The 18,755-nt window shown below is 43.0% G+C and overlaps 1 protein-coding gene across 3 annotated transcripts in view; it reads right to left on the minus strand.

Annotated features, from left to right (window-relative positions):
• Nucleotides 1-12,952, minus strand: part of RNF130 (ring finger protein 130) — a 131,907-nt gene extending 118,955 nt beyond the window's left edge. For all 3 annotated transcript variants that reach the window (XM_059060536.2, XM_059060534.2, XM_059060533.2), the window contains exon 1: nt 12,669-12,952. In XM_059060536.2, the coding sequence (XP_058916519.1) occupies nt 12,669-12,915 (247 nt within the window). In that variant the 5' untranslated portion in view covers nt 12,916-12,952. The remainder of the gene's footprint in view (nt 1-12,668) is intronic.
• Between the last annotated feature and the right edge of the window lie 5,803 nt (nt 12,953-18,755).

Raw genomic sequence — 18,755 nt, forward strand, 5'->3', positions numbered from 1 at the left:
TCCAGATGAATTATAGTCTGGTGACAACATGCAAATGAGAAACTGCATCACTGACAATGATCTTTGAGCAATCATAGAAGAGAGACATTAGAAAACTAACCTGTGTAAACAGCACTCCAATATTTATAAACTGATAAAGATGGACTGTGTAGATTATAGGCTAGTTAGGGTACTATTAATCCTTAGCAAAATTTCAGAAATAATTATTCAAGGAATAATTTGTAGACACTTAGAAGAGAAAGCTATAATCATGGGGTGCTTGCATAGGTTCACTATGTGTGGGAGATAGAATAATGCCCTCCTCCCAGTGTCTCCATCCTAATCTCTGGGACCTGTGAATATGTTAGGTAACATGACAAGAGGGAATTAAGGTTGGTAATCAGTTGACTTTAAAATAAAGAGATTACCTTGGACTATGTGGGTGGGCCCAATGTAATCACAGGGTCTTATATGTGGAAGAGAGGTAGGAGATCAGAGTCACAGAAAGCTCTGAAGATGCCTCACTGCTGATCTTGAAGACAGAGGAAGGGGCCACGAGCCAATGAATGCAGGCAGTCTCTAGAAGCTGGTAAAAACAAGGAAATGGATTCTCCCTCAGACCATCCAGAAGGAATGCAGTCTTACCCAACACCTTGATTTTAGCCCAGTGAAACCCATTTAGGACTTCTCACTTCCAGAACTGTAGGATAATAAATTTGTGTTCTTTTAAGCCACCTGGTTTGAGGTAATTGATTACAGTGGCAATAGGAAAATAACATACTATGGTTAAGCCATAAAAACTCACTTCTTCTCCTTCCTAGCAAATCAGAAACAAAGTAAATACAATATATTTGGTTTTTTCCATCAAAGAACTTGATTATGTCTTTTATGCTATCATAAGACAAAGAAATATGTACTAAATGCAAAGTCAATAAAGTAAATTAGAAAATGGTTAAATGCCCTCCCCACTCCCCCAGAAGTGCTGATTAATGGAATAATGTCAACCATCTTAGAAGGTTTTTAGAAACACACTACAAGAGTCTGTTCATTCACACTCTTCGATACTTTTATCAATAACTTAGAGCAGGGTTCTTAACTTTGGGTCTGTGGACCACTTGAGGCCTCAAGAGGCATCTGAACCTCTTAAACCTTATTGAAAACTCTGTGTACATATACACAAATAAGTATTTTTCATCAGAAAGGTCCACAGCTTTCATTAAAGTCTTAATAGGAATCCATAATCCCAGAAGGTTAAGAACCACTGACCTACATGAAGACACACTACGTATGCTCATCACCTTCACGGGTGACACAAAGCTGCTAGAAAAAGTAAAGACTGGATGAAAAATCAGGATTCAAAAAGTATCTTGAAAGGCTGAATGAACAGGCTGAACCCCATAAAGGTAAAATCACTTGGCTTAAGGCAGCCTCTAGGAAAAAGACCTAGAAGGTCTAATCAGCAGTAATCTCAGTATGATTCAGTGATTAGGGCTACCAAAAGAACCTATATGACTCTAGGCAGGTGTTCAGAATGATGGAAAAAAGCATTCTACTCTTTTCTGCATTGGTGAAACCAAATTGCAATACTGTTCAATTTTGCTTTTCTCTTTGGGCCGCCATAACAAATGACTACAAACCTGGTGACTTAAAACAACATAAATTTATTGTCTCACAGTTCAGGCCAGAAGTCGAAATGAAGGTGTTGGCAGGGCTGGTTCCTTCTGGAGGCTCCAAGGGAGAAATAGTCCCATGTCTCTCTCCTAAGCCTCTGGTGGTTGCCAGCAATCCTTGGCACTCCCTGGTGATGGCAGCGTAACTCCTATCTCTGTCTACCTCTATCTTCCCATTGTCTCTGTATCCTCTCTTCTCCTTATAAGTACACCAGTCACTGGATTTACGCTCAAGCCTAAACTAGTATGATCTTATCTTGATCCTTAACTACTTCCATCTGCAAAGATCCTATTTCCAAATAAGATCACATTCTGAGGTTCCAGGTGGACATGAAGTTTTGTAAGACACTATTCAACTCACTGCATCCTTTAAGTGGAATATTGTATTCTATGGTTTACAATACCATATTCTTAAGAATGGTCAATAGAAATAGGAGTATGAAGTCTAAGGGTTAGAGGACTTGAGTCAGACAAGGAAATTAACTACTGTCTACAAATTTTTGAACTGCCTTTTTTTCCTCCAAATGAAAAAAAGACTTTCTAACATTCTATTTTCCAGAGATGAATGTGGTAGATTTCTGTCACTCATTTGTTCAAGCTTAAGCTGTAAAACCATCGGATAGTAATGCTGAGGCCTCAGATGGGTGGTTAGACTTGATGATCACTGATGACTGTTAAGTTCTTAGATTCTACAGTTCCTTCCCCATGTCTCCATCTCCATGGCCCTTTTAACTGTCCATTAAACAGTATCAAAGAACCATAAAGCTCTACTAATACGGCAAACACTGTGTGGGAGAGTAGGAGGTAGAGGTGAGTGGGATGCCAGCAAGAAGGTACACATTGTAAAGAAAACTTAGAAGCCCTAGGAATGAAAGAATATCAGAATACAGGTAGCTTCAGCATGGTGAGTAAGGGTGAGATGAACGGCCTGAGGGAAGGAAAGGCTGGAGCCAGACCAAGCAGCAAGTGCCTTGTATACCACAGTAAGGAGTTCAGATTTCCATTCTAAGGACAATAAGAAGCCACTGAAGGGTAGTTTAAGCAAGGAGTGACATGACTGGGTGAAGCTTCAAGATCACTGTGGCTACCAGGGAGAAAAGACTGATGGAAGTTAAGAGAAAAAGCAGAAAGACCAAAAAAGGGTAAGAGATGGTAGCTGCCTGTACTAAGATGGCAGGAGTGAAAATGGCAAGCAACAGATAGATATGATACACCCTGAAGGTAAACTGTGGAGGAAAGATCAGATGTGGAATGTGAGGAAAAGAAGCCAGGATGAAATTTGTTTAAATAATAAGAGTGAACAGCGATGTCATTTACTGAGATGGACAAGACTGGGGAACAGTGGTAGCAGACTGGAAGGCAAAAAATAGATATATATCAAAAGCTCCATTTGAAGCTTGTCAATCTGGAGATGTCTCTGAGAAATTTAAGTTAAAGATACCAAGTAGGCAGTTGAATATATGAATCCAGAGCTCAAAAGTAAAGATATAGGAATCTGTCGCAGGAGGCGTGTGGAGAGAGGAAAAAACTGTTGTCACAAAGAGTTCTCTTCTTTACAAGAAAATATTTTTGGATTACTGGATATTGTTAAGTGCCCATTTATTTTTGCGTAAGTTTTATGATCTCAAACCTCAGTCAGTTGGGTTCTAAGATTTTTCTACAGCAACATTCAGCTGCTTGGGCGACAGAAAGCATGGAGAAGATGAATGGAGAAGAGCTCAGATGTTGGGAAAACAGGGAGCTTCTTCAAAGAAAAAAAAATAGGAGGCAGAATTCATTTGCAGTGCACACAGGGGAAAGAGTGGGAATCATACTGTATACACGGATTAAAAAAGGACAAATTCACCCAATGGCATACAGCAAAGTGCACCAGCCCCATTCACCCCATCACCCCCAGTCGCCAGAAGCAACCACTTTTAACTAGCTCTTTTTTAGTTCTTCCAGTGGTCACCTTGCACTAGTTCTAAAAAGGCTTACAGCCATTATTTCCTGGTTTTTCAACTTTAGACACTGTCTGTGGATTTACGATGTCACAAATTAGGATTTTGCTCACTTAACACTTCTCCCTCTTCCCTCTCTTCTGATTTTATTATTTCATTATTTTCCACTGCAGTTAAACCTTTCTAGTTTCTGCAATTACAGACTATCTCTTGAATCCTCACCTGTGAGATGAGATGAAGATACTGGCCCTCACCTGTCCCTAATATTTCCTTTCTCTCTTCTATATCTCCAGCTTTGTCATCTATTTGTAATTACATACTCTTAAGGTTGATAACATTTCCTTTCTGGTCTGCAATTATACAGGTTTCTCTGCTATACAAAAGTCAAACATTCCTGTGAAACCTTTTGTAAGCCAAAATGGCAAAAAGAGAAGAAGCAATCACCGCAGGACACATCTTGCTAACAGACCCACAAAATAAATCAAGATAGAGGCACAGATGCTCACAGACACGGTTCACAGCTACGGCAGCTCAATGTTAAGATGCTGAGTGTCGTTCTGGGGCAGGAGCTTGGCGGGGCCGCTCTCACTGCTCTCAGTGCGGCTGCCTCTACACTGGCTCGCTCGCTACAAAACAAACACTGAATGCTACTTTCGCTTCTTGCCTTTTTTCCATTAAAAGCGAAAATCTTCAGAAATCTGAAGAGGAAATCAAAAATAGGTACTAATGTAGGTCTTTCATAAAAGCAAAGTGTAAAGCGAACTTTCAAAATGTGGAGATTACCCATAGTTAAGTCTTCATGCTTTAACTACAGATTTATCTTAAACAGTGAAAGCCAACAAAACCAATAAAAGCATTAATATCATCATGATAAAAATATTATACAAAAGCCAAGTCCTGTTCCTTTCTAGGATTCACTAACTGCTCAAAACGATGACACATTTTAGCTTGATTCCTGTTAAGACAATACTTGGTCTTAGAGTTCCTCTTTTCTTATTGGTGAAAAACATGCCCTCTTCAGTTATTTCTAGTATCTTCCAGTTTTCTACTCATTCTAACCACTGCTTAGAATTCATTCAATTCTTCTTGAAGCTAGGGAATAAACTTAAAAAAAATACCAACCTTAGACACTTACTTGTTCCCTTTAGAGAGTATGATTTTCCCCCTATGGAGAAGGTTTTATATTAAAAATAATTTCAAAAAAATGAGAGAAAAGAAAATGAGAAATGTCACCCACAATCCAAGCAACATAACACAACCATTTTTATTTTTGCATATTACTTTGAGTCCCTGTCCACTGTAAGCATATTTAACATAGTCACAGTTCAATCACTATGTATGTACTTTTGTAGAATATAGCCAGCTTTCACAATGATCCCCTTTAATGGCTGTGTAACAGTCCACTAAATAGATATATCATAATTTATTAAACCCACTTGGGAAGCGATACAAGATGTGGTTAAAGTATAAGCTCTGCCGTCAGATAGACCTACATCAAGTCCAAACTCTACTGAATCACCACAGGATTCAGCTGGTGGATTACCTCAATAGCTTTAATTTGTCCAACACTAATTACTAGTGCCACCCTCCTATGTTCCAGGCTCAACACTAAGCACTGAGTATGCAAGAATGGACACCGAGACAGGATCTCTGCCTTCAGAAACAAGCAAGATAGATATATAATTTCCAACCATGTTAAGTGCTATAAAGAAAAAAAAACACTAAGTGTGAGACTGGAGTGCCTTGAATTCCCATCCACAGGATGAGGATATACTACCACCGAGAGCTGTTACAAGGATTAAATGATAATCCATGTATAGTATTTGGCACCATTCTTAGTACACAGTAGGTACCCAATCTATATTAACTATATCACTGCCTGGGATAAAGAGAGAACACCAAAGCAGGAAATACCATCCTCTCAGTATACTCTTTCCTCTGTCAATATAAATCCTATACTTTTTCAGGTTTGAGTTTACTGCTAGAAGTTTGATGTGGGTCTTTTTTAGATCCATTTCTCTCATTATATTCAAGTTTTCTTTTACCTCCCTGAACAAACTGAGTATATTTGTAATAGCTGTTTTAACATCCTTATCTGCAATTCCATCATTTGCCTCATTTCTGGGACTGTTTCTACTGCCTGTTTCCTGTCTGGTTATGGGTCATGTTTTTCTATTTCTTAGCTTGTCTGCTAATTTTTGATTGGATGCTAGTCCTGGATTTCATGTTTTGGGGAGCTGGATTTTATTGCATTCCTTTAAATATTATTGGGGTTTGTTCAGGATTAGTTACTTCATATAAATCTGATCCTTTTAAGGTTTGCTTCTAAGCTTTGGTAGGTGGGTCCAGAACAGGCTTTTCTCCAGGGCTAATTTGGCCTCACTCCATGCCTTGTCATCAGGTCTTTCTACTCTGATTAGTGAGAATATGAACTATTCCCAGCCTTATGCGAACTCCAGCAATTCTTCCACCTGCTAAGTTCTAACAGTTCTCCATAAAACGTGCAGATCAGTACTCAACCAAAGGTTTGAGGGGACCCCTTGCAGCTTTCCAGAGCTTGCTCTCTGTGCAGCTCCCTCCTCTCCTATACTTGACCTCCTCACACATTCAAGCTGCCTTTGCCTCCCTGGGCTCTGAACTCTGTCTCACCAACTCAGGAAGACCATCAGATTCTTTCTGGGTCCCCCCCTCCCTGTGCTGCAGCTTGGAAACTCTCCAGGAGGTAAAGTGAGGCAGTCACAGAGCTCTGTTGTTTATTTCCTTTCTCTCAGGGATCACTGTCTTGTGCTGTTTTTTGACCTATTTCTAAAACTGCTGTTTCACAACTTTGTCAGGTTCTCCAGTCACTTGAGGTGGTAAGATAAACTTGGTGTCTGTTACTCCATTATGGCTGGAAGCAGAACTAATCAAGTTTGACTTCAACTTCCACATTTTCAATGCAACTTCTCTAGACTACAAGTCCAAATAATTTTTCATTTCTCTGGTCTTTGTACCATTTACGATCTAGCATAATAACAGAGGCCCTACAGTATATTCTGTCCATCAACACTCCACCATCCCCCATCCCCCACAGCTTCCAGCAATGCCTGCTATCAGTTTCACTACCAGACCAAGCACCACAGGATTAAATGCAATCACATATTACAGTGGCTTGCTAGTGCCAGGCACAGTCCGAGGTGTTTGGCTGAAACAAAGAAGACACTGTCCCTAATTTCCAAGAGCTCACAGTTTGGGACAACTGAGGAATCAAATTCTCACCCATAAATCCATAACATAGTTTTAATGGGAAAAACTAAGGTTTAAATGAACCTTTAGAAGAGGGACTGTGGGTTGTCAAAAGTTTTCTTAAAGGGCCAGAGAATAAGTAGTTTAGGCTTGGAAGCCATACAGGCTCCTGTAAAAACTGCTCAACTCTGCTGGTGTACCTTGAAAGTAACCACAGACATGTGAATGAATGGGCATGGCTGTGTTCCAATAAGCTCTGTTTACAATAAAAGGTGGCTGGCCCCCTGGCTGGAGTCTGCAGACAGCTTGCACCACCTTCTACAATGGCATGTCCTGTTTGTGCCATCCAGACAAGACTGATCTCAACAAGAAAACCAAGTTCTCTCAGGCAGACTTACAGACCATGTCTTTTGCACACACCACAGAACCTGTATAAACACAAGCACAGAGTAGGTGCTTACCAAGGACTTTTTAATTTACTTCATTTGACATTTGAAGGGTTCCCTTTATTTCACTCAAAATTGTTTCCAACAGTAAAGAAATCTATACTTACTATGATTTACGGAAAAAAAAATGAATGTCTAGTGCATAAAATACTCTAAGATGATAAAACAAACAAATGTTGATGATCCTGACAACTTAATTTCATTTTGTAAATAAGTCAAGGTTGCTATACTTAAAAGAACCAGCTGTGAGGACTATCCATGCAGCCCAGTGATGTGGACATGGTCCAAAACACTACCAGACTTCTTTGAGAATTATCTAAAGAAAGAGTTCACAAGCACATTAAAAAACTGCATCAAAAATAATTTTCAATTGTCAAAATTAAAATCTATCCAGAAAAGACAAAGGGAGTATGTATTTTTCAAATTGTTCAATCAAAAAGATATTTTTTGTATTTTTCAAATTGTTTTTGAATTGTTTGTATTGCATGTATTTTTCAAATTGTTTAATCAAAAAGATAATCTCACAAAACAAATTCTAAATGTTTAAATTTGTTTTCATTGTTGCACAGTATGTATGTATATATATGCACACATACACACCCATGTGACTGGTGTGAAAAGAACAGTATCCTTAATGGGTTTATTCCGGCAGGTCTGTTTAACAAGATTTGTCTTATTACTTTACAGTCACACTTTGTTCAAGATGGAGGGAGTCTTGGAAGCCATCTAATCGAACGTTCCTTCAAATGAAGGATTTCCCTTTGGTAATATTCAAAACAATGCTCTGTAGTTTGTTCATCTCTTAAAACTCAGTCAGAATTAAACATGAACTAAAGGTGTGCTTGGCCTATAACGAAGTGTGACCAGTGCTACCCAGGATCCAGATGCTCAAATGCATGCAAGATTAGAATGAGCTCCTCAGTGAGCACTCACAGCCTTTGTCCTGTGACATGCAGCTCTAAGCCTTATCTCCCCTCAACTCCCTTCCCTGCAGCTATTTTTTTTTTTTACTCAAATCAAGACTACATATTCATTCATATTAACTTTTTTCTTAGTTTCAGCCCACCATTCCATATACTGAGATCCTAAGGTTCCTGTAGTCCAATATTTCAGTTAAATATGTCATGTCTTTATCAAAATCACTGGCACAACAATCAAAGAACTTCACAATGTGAAGAATAACAGGAGGAAAAATTGAAGGCAACAAGTATAGACAACAGTTTGCCATAAAGAGAAACAGAGAAATGGGATGGCAGCAGGATGGATATTTGGTGGGGAGGTCAAATGTTTAAATATATATATTCAAATATTTATATGCTAATGAACCATCCAAAAGCAAAGGAAAAAATACAGTATGTAAAAACATTTTCTAAATTGTTAAATTCTAAATTATTAAAATTCAATACAAATATAATTTATCATATATTGCTTGGTCATCTAATTTATATCAAAATTTGGTTTTTAGAGCCTCCAGCTCCTGAATTCTCTTTCATTTCAGGGTCTCTGCTTCTAGGATCACACTTACTTTTTCTCTGAATATTTTGAAATCTCTAACTATACCCAGTAGCCCCTGCCTTTGCCATTATGAAATTGAACATCACATGGCCCTTTTCATCCAAGATCTTGTTTCCACATCAATCTCCTCTACTCTCAGAATTTTCAAAACCAAGTTCAGGCTTAATGGATTCATCCAATAGAGTCACATAAAACATAAGAATCTAAGATTTAAAAAAAAATGTTATTGTATCCCTACAGTCAGCAAGATGGCCAAAAAAAGTTTATTATTTGGTAAAATTGTTCTCCAAGGCTGTAACATCCAATCCTGAAATTTCTAGGCTAAGTGGCCATTACCAAATTCTTCCCACCAGCACATCTGCATACTAAATGACATCATCAACAACAGGGCCTTCTCCTCTCCCAACCCCCACGCTAGGGTCAAACAAAAAGTTAGTGTGCACACACATAAAGCACATTTACAATGTCCACTGCACAGTAAATGCTAGCTACTTTACATTTGTTTCTAGATCTAAGCTCACCCTTTGAGTAAGTAGTAAGAAAGCAACCATGAACAACCACTATCTATCTGTACATAAACACAAGGTGTGTTCTTTCAAAAGTCCATTTCTAAAAATGAATTCTTTATCAGTTAAAATATGAAATTTGTTATCACCAAACAAATGAATCTCCATTTACATCTATTTAATGATAAAGAATATATTTTCAAAGTACAACACTTGTTTATGAAATATTTTATAAAGTTTAAACAGTTTACAAAAGGTATTTTTAAAATACTAAAGCATCTAAGGAAAAAATAGCCAATTTGCCCTTTAAAGATATAAGACAAATAAATCTTGCTCAGTAATTCATACATGCCTAATCAATAGAAACAATGCAAAATAACAAGAAAGGTTTTTACTTTCACAAACCAAGTCACAGATTTAAAATGAGTCATCATGTTAAGCTCTAGGAAAACTGTAAAGTTATTTTGTCTTTATGTTCATTTCTACCAAACATTTGTCCTCAAAATGAATTTTCATTAATTTCCCATCTATTGACCACAGCTTGTTTTTTTGCCAGGAATTCTGTCTCATAACTGTTTTTCGTAATTTGAACATCACTTTGTTCAGTGTCAACACACAGTAAATTTTCAATAAACGTGTTAAGAATCAAATTATAAGAGCATAAGAGTCAGAAGGAATGCATAATTTTTTCTAAAAATACAAAAATTTGAGACTCACTAAATCAAGAATAACATAATGTGAAATACCCAAATATTACTCAAATTTTAAACCATTTTCTTTCTTTTTCTATTTGAGGTTTAACTGACATAAGCCATTTTCTTAAACAGGAAAAATTTTAAAAGATTTCTACCACCATTCTTGTTTTTAAAATACATTCCTGGGACTTCCCTGGCAGTCCAGTGGTTGGGACTCTGCATTTCCACTGTGGGGGGCAGGGGTTCAATCCCTGGTCGGGGAACCAAAGATCCTGCAAGCGCATGGCGCAGCCAAAAAAATCAAGAAACAAAAAGACCAAAAATAAAATACATTCCTAAATTCCTGCTGCAAAAGCACAAAAATGTCTTAGATTTCATGTTAATCCATCGGTTTAGAAACAATTTACAGGTAAACTGACATAAAAACCACCACTAGACTGTGAGCTTCAGGAGGAGGAGAGAGAATTGTTTTGTTCACTGCTGTGGCCCCTCCCTCTGCCCTAGTGCCTTGGATGGTGGCTGGTACCAGCAGGTTTTCAATTAGTATTTGCTGGACTGAAAGAACCTATGTGTGCAGACCCCTTAGTACAAAGGCAGACCCAAACCTGCAGGATCCCACCAACACCATGAGAAAACATGGAGCAATCTCATGCTGTGCAGATACAAATTGAGCCTCGAGAACAGAGGACAGGAAGAGAAGACAGACACTCAGGGGAACTGACTGCACTCAGTTTCCACACACTGCTCCAATGTATTCACACCGATGACGTGTTTAAATTCCACCAGTTTAGAGATTCATTTAGGTTAACAAATCTCCTCTTGTAAGAATGCAGGAATCATTTAAACTTCTCAATAACCTGATGGTGTAAATATTTCACCATTCCACTTTGCAGAGGAAACTGAGGCTAAAGGCCGAATTACTTTCTTAGAGTCACAAAGTACTTTCCCAGTGTCACACAGTTTATGTACAGCACGACTCAGAACCTTTAATCCTTTAATGCTACCTCCTCGTTGACAGGGGAATAGGACTAACCTTTACCCACACATCAGTGCCCAATACCTTTCTATCCAAACACCTAAAACAAGTTTTCTTAAAGATGGAGCTTTTGTTTGGAGTGACAGGCAAGCAACAAGTAGTTTCAGAACATGGATCACTTATGAGGTAAGTATCTAAAGTGAGGAGCATGGACTTGGGGTGCCTGGGGGAATCAAGCCTCAAAGCAAACCACAGATTTCAAAATACTGCACAGGGCCAGCTCTTGCTCTAGAACAGTTTGTCTCTCTCTCTTCCTCTTCCTCCTCTTCCACGTGACCCTCACAGATCTCAGCACCAGAAAATAGACTACCATTGTCAGTGCCATAGTTTGGCAACATTATGTGTCCCAACCACAGTGACTGGCACAGAACAAGCAAGCAAATATTTACTGAATGAACCAAAGGCCAAAGTTGTTTCTGTGGGCAAGGTGGGACCCTAACTGCCTTTTTTAACAAAGTGGAGATGAGAAGTGTACCCTAACACTTGATTATTGGGGTAAAAATGAACTTTTAAAAGGCAGGTGTACACTGGGGACAGGCTACAGTCAAAGCCTTACCTGATTCTTCTTCCTCAGCTAGACTGCCTTAAAGAATAAAACAGCTTAGCACGTTAGCATTCAAATACAGATCTCAGAAGGCGCATGATGTTTTAATATTTTAGAGTATAAAACCAAACACCATTACCTTATTTAGGTTGCCTAGTTTAGGTCATCTTAACATGAATAGCAGCTTAAAAAAAAGTCCCCTCTCAGCATTCTCAGGGTGAGAGTGGGTGGGGGCTGAGAAGAATAGTAGGCATTTTTCCAAAAAGTTTGCTGTGGGCCAAAAAACAAAATCATACTCCACAGTGTGGGAAAAGTTTCCTTTAAAACATGACCAGAAATTTACACAAATATATGCTTTATACCAAATAATTAAACAGAGCCTATGATTATAGGAAGACGTAAGGTTACGCCAAACGCTTCAGAGACAACTCGAAAATTTTACCTATTTCCCCTTTGGTAGACTCCCGTGACCTGAAGACTTGGCTACAGGTTCCCATTGGTATTGGATTCTTCATAACGTGTGATTTTCAGGCGTCAAATTACAGTAAAGCTGGTGGGGCAGAATAACAGCCAAAAGCAACAGGGAAGATGCCCACTTTTCTCCTCCACCCTCCTCTCACTTGCCACTTAAGAAAAACGGCACGCTTCTACATTAGAAAAGGGCCTCATCCTTCGAGATTCAATGCAGCGCTAAGTCTGTGATTTCGGGAACGAACCTGCGGATTCCGAAATACAGGTTAAGACCTCATCCATCATGAACTAGTTTTGCGCTCTTCCACCACCTCCTTTGTCTGAGCTGTCCCTGCAAACTCGCAGTTCAGTGCCTTCCTGTAAACAAGCTAACTAAACCAAAAGGAACGTTCTAAGTCTTTCTCAAAAGAAGAACCCAATAACTCGTCTTAAGTCTCATCCCAGCAGTGAGCAGGCTGGGGTGCACACGACGGGAACCTCGACCCTGGGGCCGCCCGCCGAGCTGCGCGACAATCCGGACCGGGGTGGGGGCGCCGCGCCCGCCGCCCCCGCGCCCAGGCTGCGGCTCCCGCGGGGCCAGGGATCGGGGACCATCGCCCGTCGCCTCGCCACGGCTTCTCTCTCCGCTGCTAGGCACTCACCTCCGTGGATGGGCAGCGGTGCCAGCACCTGACCGCGGACCTCGGCCTTGGGCGAGTCGAGCCCGTAGCGCCCGCGGTCGATGCGGAATGTGAGCGGGGCGCCGCGGCCGGGCTCCTGCACCGTCACGTTGATGAGCGCCGTGTAGTACTCCTGGCTCGCGTTGTCTGCCCGCGCCGGCCACAGGCTGCAGGTCAGCAGCGCGAGCGCGGCGAGCCGCGCCGGGCCCGCCCGCGCCGCACCGCTCATCGTCCCTCCGGCCGCCGCCGCCGCCGCTGCTCTCGGACCGGGCTCCCGGGCCGGCGCCGAGAGGCGGTGCGGGCGCGGCCGGCGCGGCGGCGGGAGCACACGCGCGCGGCCGGTGCAGGGCCGGGCACGAGCACGGCCCTCCTCAGTGCCGCGGCCCTGCTGCTCACCGCCCTCACGTCCGCGGCCCGCCCGCGGGGACGCGCCCATGGGCCCCTTCGGCGAGGACGCCGGGTCAGGCCGCTCGCGGTCGTCTCCTCCGGGTCCCTCCAGGGCCGTGGGGGCGGGCCCTCTCCATTCCCCGGGGCCGGTCCCGCCGAGTGGGGCCGCCTCGCAAGGACACGACAGGGGTGGGAGATGCGCCCGAAGGAGGGTCTCTGGAGCACAAAGTCTCGGTCGCCGAGCTGCCGCCTCAGGCGCGCGCTCGCCACCGCCCCGCCCCCTGTCAGCCGGGTGGCATGGCGCAGGCTTGGGGCTCAGCCCCGCCTCTATACGCATGCGTGCGAGGGCCTGTCCGCTCCCGCCTGCCTGCACGAGGGCCCTAGGAGGCCCCCGCACTTTCTTAACCCGCGCCCTGCCGTGTTTATACGTCAGGCGTGATGCGCCTAGGATCTGGAACCTGGGGGCTTTCCAAGGGCCTCTGGAAGAATTTGAGATGAGATTACAAAAGAAAAAGAGCTAAAACTTTAAAATTAATTTAAAGATTAAATGTCTATGGGATTTCACATTTCAACTGGTCAACTCCAAGTCATATAATTGGCATCACGGGAGGGAGGATGGTTCTGTGCAAATAAGAGTACAGGGGCTCACTAGGCCCGGATCTTTAAGGACATGTGAGTTATTAGGAAGGACCTCTACAGACTAGATGAAACCTCCAGAGGCCCTTGGACAAGGCAGAGACTGTGGTGAGACTTTCCCCCCACCCGGGACACCCCAGCACACACACTACCCTACACACACACACACACACACACACACACACACACACTGTGTCAGTTAAGCTGTGCATCCTTCTAAAGCATAAATGAAAGGGAAGGGTGGGTCTAGACTTGGGTGTAGCTGAATTCAGGAGCTTATATGATATTGGGCAGCATACTCATCATTGCCATGAAGCGGGGAGGAAGGATGGCATCTTATGACTAGCCAGGCCTGGATCTCCTGCCTCCTATAGTGGAAAGGGGGTGGAAGTCATCCTTGCTCAACCAACTGTACTGAGAATCCCAGAGAGAGGCTGCTTCCTGAAGGAAAGCTGAGGCGCAGTTTCCAGGGAAAGGGTATGGATGTAGCGCAGGCCAACACATCAGATGTCCACTGGTGCCTTCATATCGACATTCTTAACAATTTCTCCCTCCAATTCCTTCCCTTCCATCCCCACTACCTTTGTTTGTCTAGTCCATGTCCTGTCCTGAGACTGCGTTTTATTTACTTGCATACAGGAAGTAACCAGGCCACTATCCTAGGCCCTGTACTGAAAGAGGGCTCTGCTCTGGCCCTCTCACAGCTGGACCCCTCTCACAGGGCAAGGAGTCCTTGGAACCAAGGTACCTCTGCTCAGGCACCTGAGACCTAGGAATTCCCTTTCCAAACAGCCCTGGGCCTCTTCGGGCCTACATGGTAGGGCTCTTTGTGGTAGGGGTCTTCTTACCGTGCTCCTATTACTTAACATGCTGTGGCCTGACCCTGCTTGAAAAGCTCATGCCCCCTACTACCTTGTCCTTACAAGGGTCTTTCAAAGTGTAGGGAGCTCTTGCCCCCTGGAGTGAGAAACAATTATAGAGACCCGCAGACGCTACCCTGTTAAGTCAGCTGGGGAGAAAGTAGGTCCCTTTCAAGCTCTTTTTTGGCCCTTCTGAATTTGTCAAGGAGAAAGTTGGATCTAAAGTGCTTTTTTTTTTTTTTTTTTTTTTTTTTTTTTTTTTTTTTTTTTTTTTTTTTTTGTGGTACGCGGGCCTCTCACTGTTGTGGCCTCTCCCGTTGCGGGGCACAGGCTCCGGACGCGCAGGCTCAGCGGCCATGGCTCACGGGCCCAGCCGCTCCGCGGCATGTGGGATCTTCCCGGACCGGGGCACGAACCCATATCCCCTGCATCGGCAGGCGGATTCTCAACCACTGCGCCACCAGGGAAGCCCCTAAAGTGCTTTTAACACAATCCCCCTTCAAACAAAGTGGGATGAGGTCTTCGTGCACAGCTTCAGCAGGCACCAACATCTAGAACAATGTTAACAACAACCTGCATTTGGAGTGTAATTGGCTTTAATTTTATGGAGACCTTTCCATTAGGGCAAGAGATTTCTCATTTATAAGTAGTGATACAAAGCTACCCTTAAAAAAATTGTAAAATACACCTAACATAAAATTTATCATCATAACCATTTTAAGTGCACAGTTCAGTGATATCAAATACACTGACATTATTATGCAACTGTCATCACCATCCGCCTCCAGTCTCTTCTCATCTTGTAAAACTGATACTCTGTACCCATTAAACAATAACTTTTCCCTCCTACCAGCCCCTGGGACCACCATTCTATTTTCTGTTTCTACCAATTTCACTATTCCACTCATATAAGTGGAATCATACAGTATTTTTCCTGCTGTCACTAGCTTATTTCACTTAGTATAATGTCCTTCAGGCTCAGTCATGTTGTAGCATGTGTCTGAATCTTTCCTTTTTAAGGATGAATAATATTCCATTGTATGTATATACCATACTTTGTTTATCAGTCTGTCAATGGACACTTGGATTGCTTCAACCTTTCGACTATTGTGAGTGGTTTACCAGAATGCCACTGGTTCAAATCCCTGCTTGGCTACATGTCAACTGTGTGACCTCTGCAAGCTCATGTTCCCTCTGAGGTCAGTTTCCCTCTGTGAAGTGATACTAATGACCTCTCCCTCTGTAGTCCTGAGAGCTACAAATCAAATGATGGGTGCCTGGAAGCTATAGCTGCTGCAGTCACCCCATTTCCCTCTGATTTGCTACTGGAGGCACAGGGACTTGTGAAGGGTTTGAGTGGCTGCCTGGGTGAGGACTGCAGTGCTGCCCTCCCACAGCCATTACCCAGAACAGATTGTCCCGAACGGATAGACCCTCAGGCTGGTCAGTGTCCTGTACACTCAGGCACTGGGAGCCCCACTGCAAGCAGAGGCACAAGGTAACAGCATTTTATTTAGAAAAATGTAAAATACATTTGTACTGGTAATCCAAAACTCTTAATCTTTCTTAACTAAAAACTTCAAGTGTAAGAAAAAGTTGGAGGATGGCACAGTGAAGCTCTGTACCTCATCACTTGGGTTCAACCAGTGTTAACATTTGGTTGCTTTACCTATCGCTTTTATTTTAAAATTGTTTTCCTGAACCATTTTATGACCCTTTGGGCTGTTCTTCTATATTACCACGACCAAAACAATGAATAGTAATTCTGTAAAATAATCCATATCTTACCCTATTCAAAGGTTCCTGAACCTCTAAAAATCCCCTCTGGCCCCCATGTTTTCTTTGAATGGGATCAAATGAAGTTTCTGCATTGGGTTTGGTTATGTCTTTTTCTAGAAATTCAGACTTTGAGGTCACAGGCCCAGCTCCAGCAGATCATAAGAAGTAAATGATCGTCCTGCAAATTTGAGCTTGTGTCCTACCCCAGATATACTACTTAGAGTTCACCAGAAAATATACTGCATTTTCTGCCATTGTCTTGTCAATAATATGAATACTATTGTTTCATACTTTTCTGTGTGGACACTTAAGTTATACCACAGTTACTGTAACTTTCCTCATTTTTAATATACCAAGAACCTCAAAAAATGGAAGTGACCCAGGGTCTTCTCACCTCCAAAAGGGCCACTAGACGAAGGAAGTGGCAGCCTTCCCTCCCTTTCCTGGTGGGGTGGCGTCAGGGAAGTAATGGCAGGATGTGGGTAGTGAGGGCCTGCCACACTGGCAGTCCTCTGAGCCCAGGGCTCATAGGCCACCTCCATGAGAGTGGGCCTGGCGTCAGATCGGGTGATGCTGTGAAAATCCCTGTAGACAGAGGAGTGATGAGACAAAACGGCTCAGATCTGGAACCTGTAAAGTTCCTGAGTCCAGAATTTAATTCTCCTGAGGACTCTCAAACATAGGGATTGTATGCCCATTCTGCAGATGAGGAGACTGAAGCTCAGAGAAGTGAGATTTTTGCCCAGTGAACTTGTCCCAGCTAATGAGGTGGTGTCCCTGGGGTGGAGACCAGTCTTGGCCAGCTCCAGGACCCTCACTCATTTCACTCCTGCAGGTTGGTGCCAGGCTCAGGATTCAGAAGATGCCTGGATTTCCTGTTACTTGGCCCAGGCCAGGGAGCCAGAGGCTCCTACAGGAATTTGGGTGGGGCCTGGGGCTGATGCTGAGTGGGCACAGGCTGCTGGGGTGGGAAACTTTTAGCAGGATTGAAGGCATCACCTCGTCCTTTGTCAAGATTTATTTGGTCAGAGTGATGAATGACTGAGAGGGGAGACACTAGCTGGGCTGAGCTAGCCTGGGCGGGCCAGCCCTCATGTCTGACTGCTGGTCCTCAGGCTGACCTGGGGTGGTGGTCCCTGGGATCCCTAGGGCCCCTTGCCAGGGGGCCTGGCTGTATCTGGAAGGGCTCTCTGTTCACAGGCTGGAGAGATGTGTACAGAAAGAGACTCTTTTGGAAAGCTGTCTGGTGAAGGAAAGGCAGCAGGGCCAGTCTCAGAAAGGACAACACCCAGCCAACTCTGGGAGTTCCTCAGTGGGAACAGAGAGGTGGCTTCATCAGGGCACAGCTGAGTCAGCTGTGCATCCCTTCAGGAAGAAAGCATCTGACTGGTCTAGTTTGAGTCAGGTGCCTATACCTTGATCCTAGTAACTCAGGGCACCTTGACTGTCAGCCTGCCAAGGGAACATCAGTGGAGGAGAAATAGCCCCCAGAGCTGACATAGCCCAATGGCACAGGAGACAAGGGCAGCTCTGTCTGCTGCAGGAAAACCACACAGGCTGCTTGATCCTAATTCCTGCCAGGTGAATGCCGCTGGTTTCTTCCAGAAGTAGAAGTGGGGTTTCAAATCTTTCTCTTCAGACCTGTCATCCAGCTGGGAGGACGTGCTGCTTCCATTTATTTGTGATCAGCTCCAAGACTAATATTAGAGTCCCAGCAGCTTTTCTCTGACCCCGGGATTCAGGTGGATTAGTGCAAAGCAAACTGCCAGTCCAGAGCTGACACCAGCCTTCAGGCTGCTTTTATTTATTTATTTATTTATTTTTTAATTTATTATTTTTTTTTTTGTGGTACACAAGCCTCTCACTGTTGTGGCCTCTCCCGTTGCGGAACACAGGCTCCGGACGCGCAGGCTCAGCGGCCATGGCTCATGGGCCCAGCCGCTCCGCGGCATGTGGGATCTTCCCGGACTGGGGCACGAACCCATTATCCCTGCATCGGCAGGCGGATTCTCAACCACTGCGCCACCAGGGAAGCCCCCATGCTGCTTTTAAACCAACGTGCAACACAAGAAAAATAAAACTATGTGCACAAAGATGTTTATTGCAGCATTAACTATATGGGTAAAATGTTGGAAATAAGCCCATTTATTTGTTAAGCAAATTATGGTACAACAAATTTGAGGATGATTATGCAGTTATTAATATATTGAACAAGTTGTAGCAATGTGAAGAATGCTTATAATGTACTGTTGAGCGCAGACACAGAATACAAAATAAATCTCTGGATGTCACTCTGTAAAATAAGTCCACATGTGTGAATAAGGCCAAGAAGGTAATTGTTTTTACTTTACATTTTTTTTCTATTTTCAAAATGTTGTGTTCCTTTTGCAATTATAAAAAAGCTGTC

The sequence above is a fragment of the Kogia breviceps genome, chromosome 4 (assembly GCF_026419965.1).
Source record: "Kogia breviceps isolate mKogBre1 chromosome 4, mKogBre1 haplotype 1, whole genome shotgun sequence".
Lineage (NCBI taxonomy): Eukaryota > Metazoa > Chordata > Mammalia > Artiodactyla > Physeteridae > Kogia > Kogia breviceps.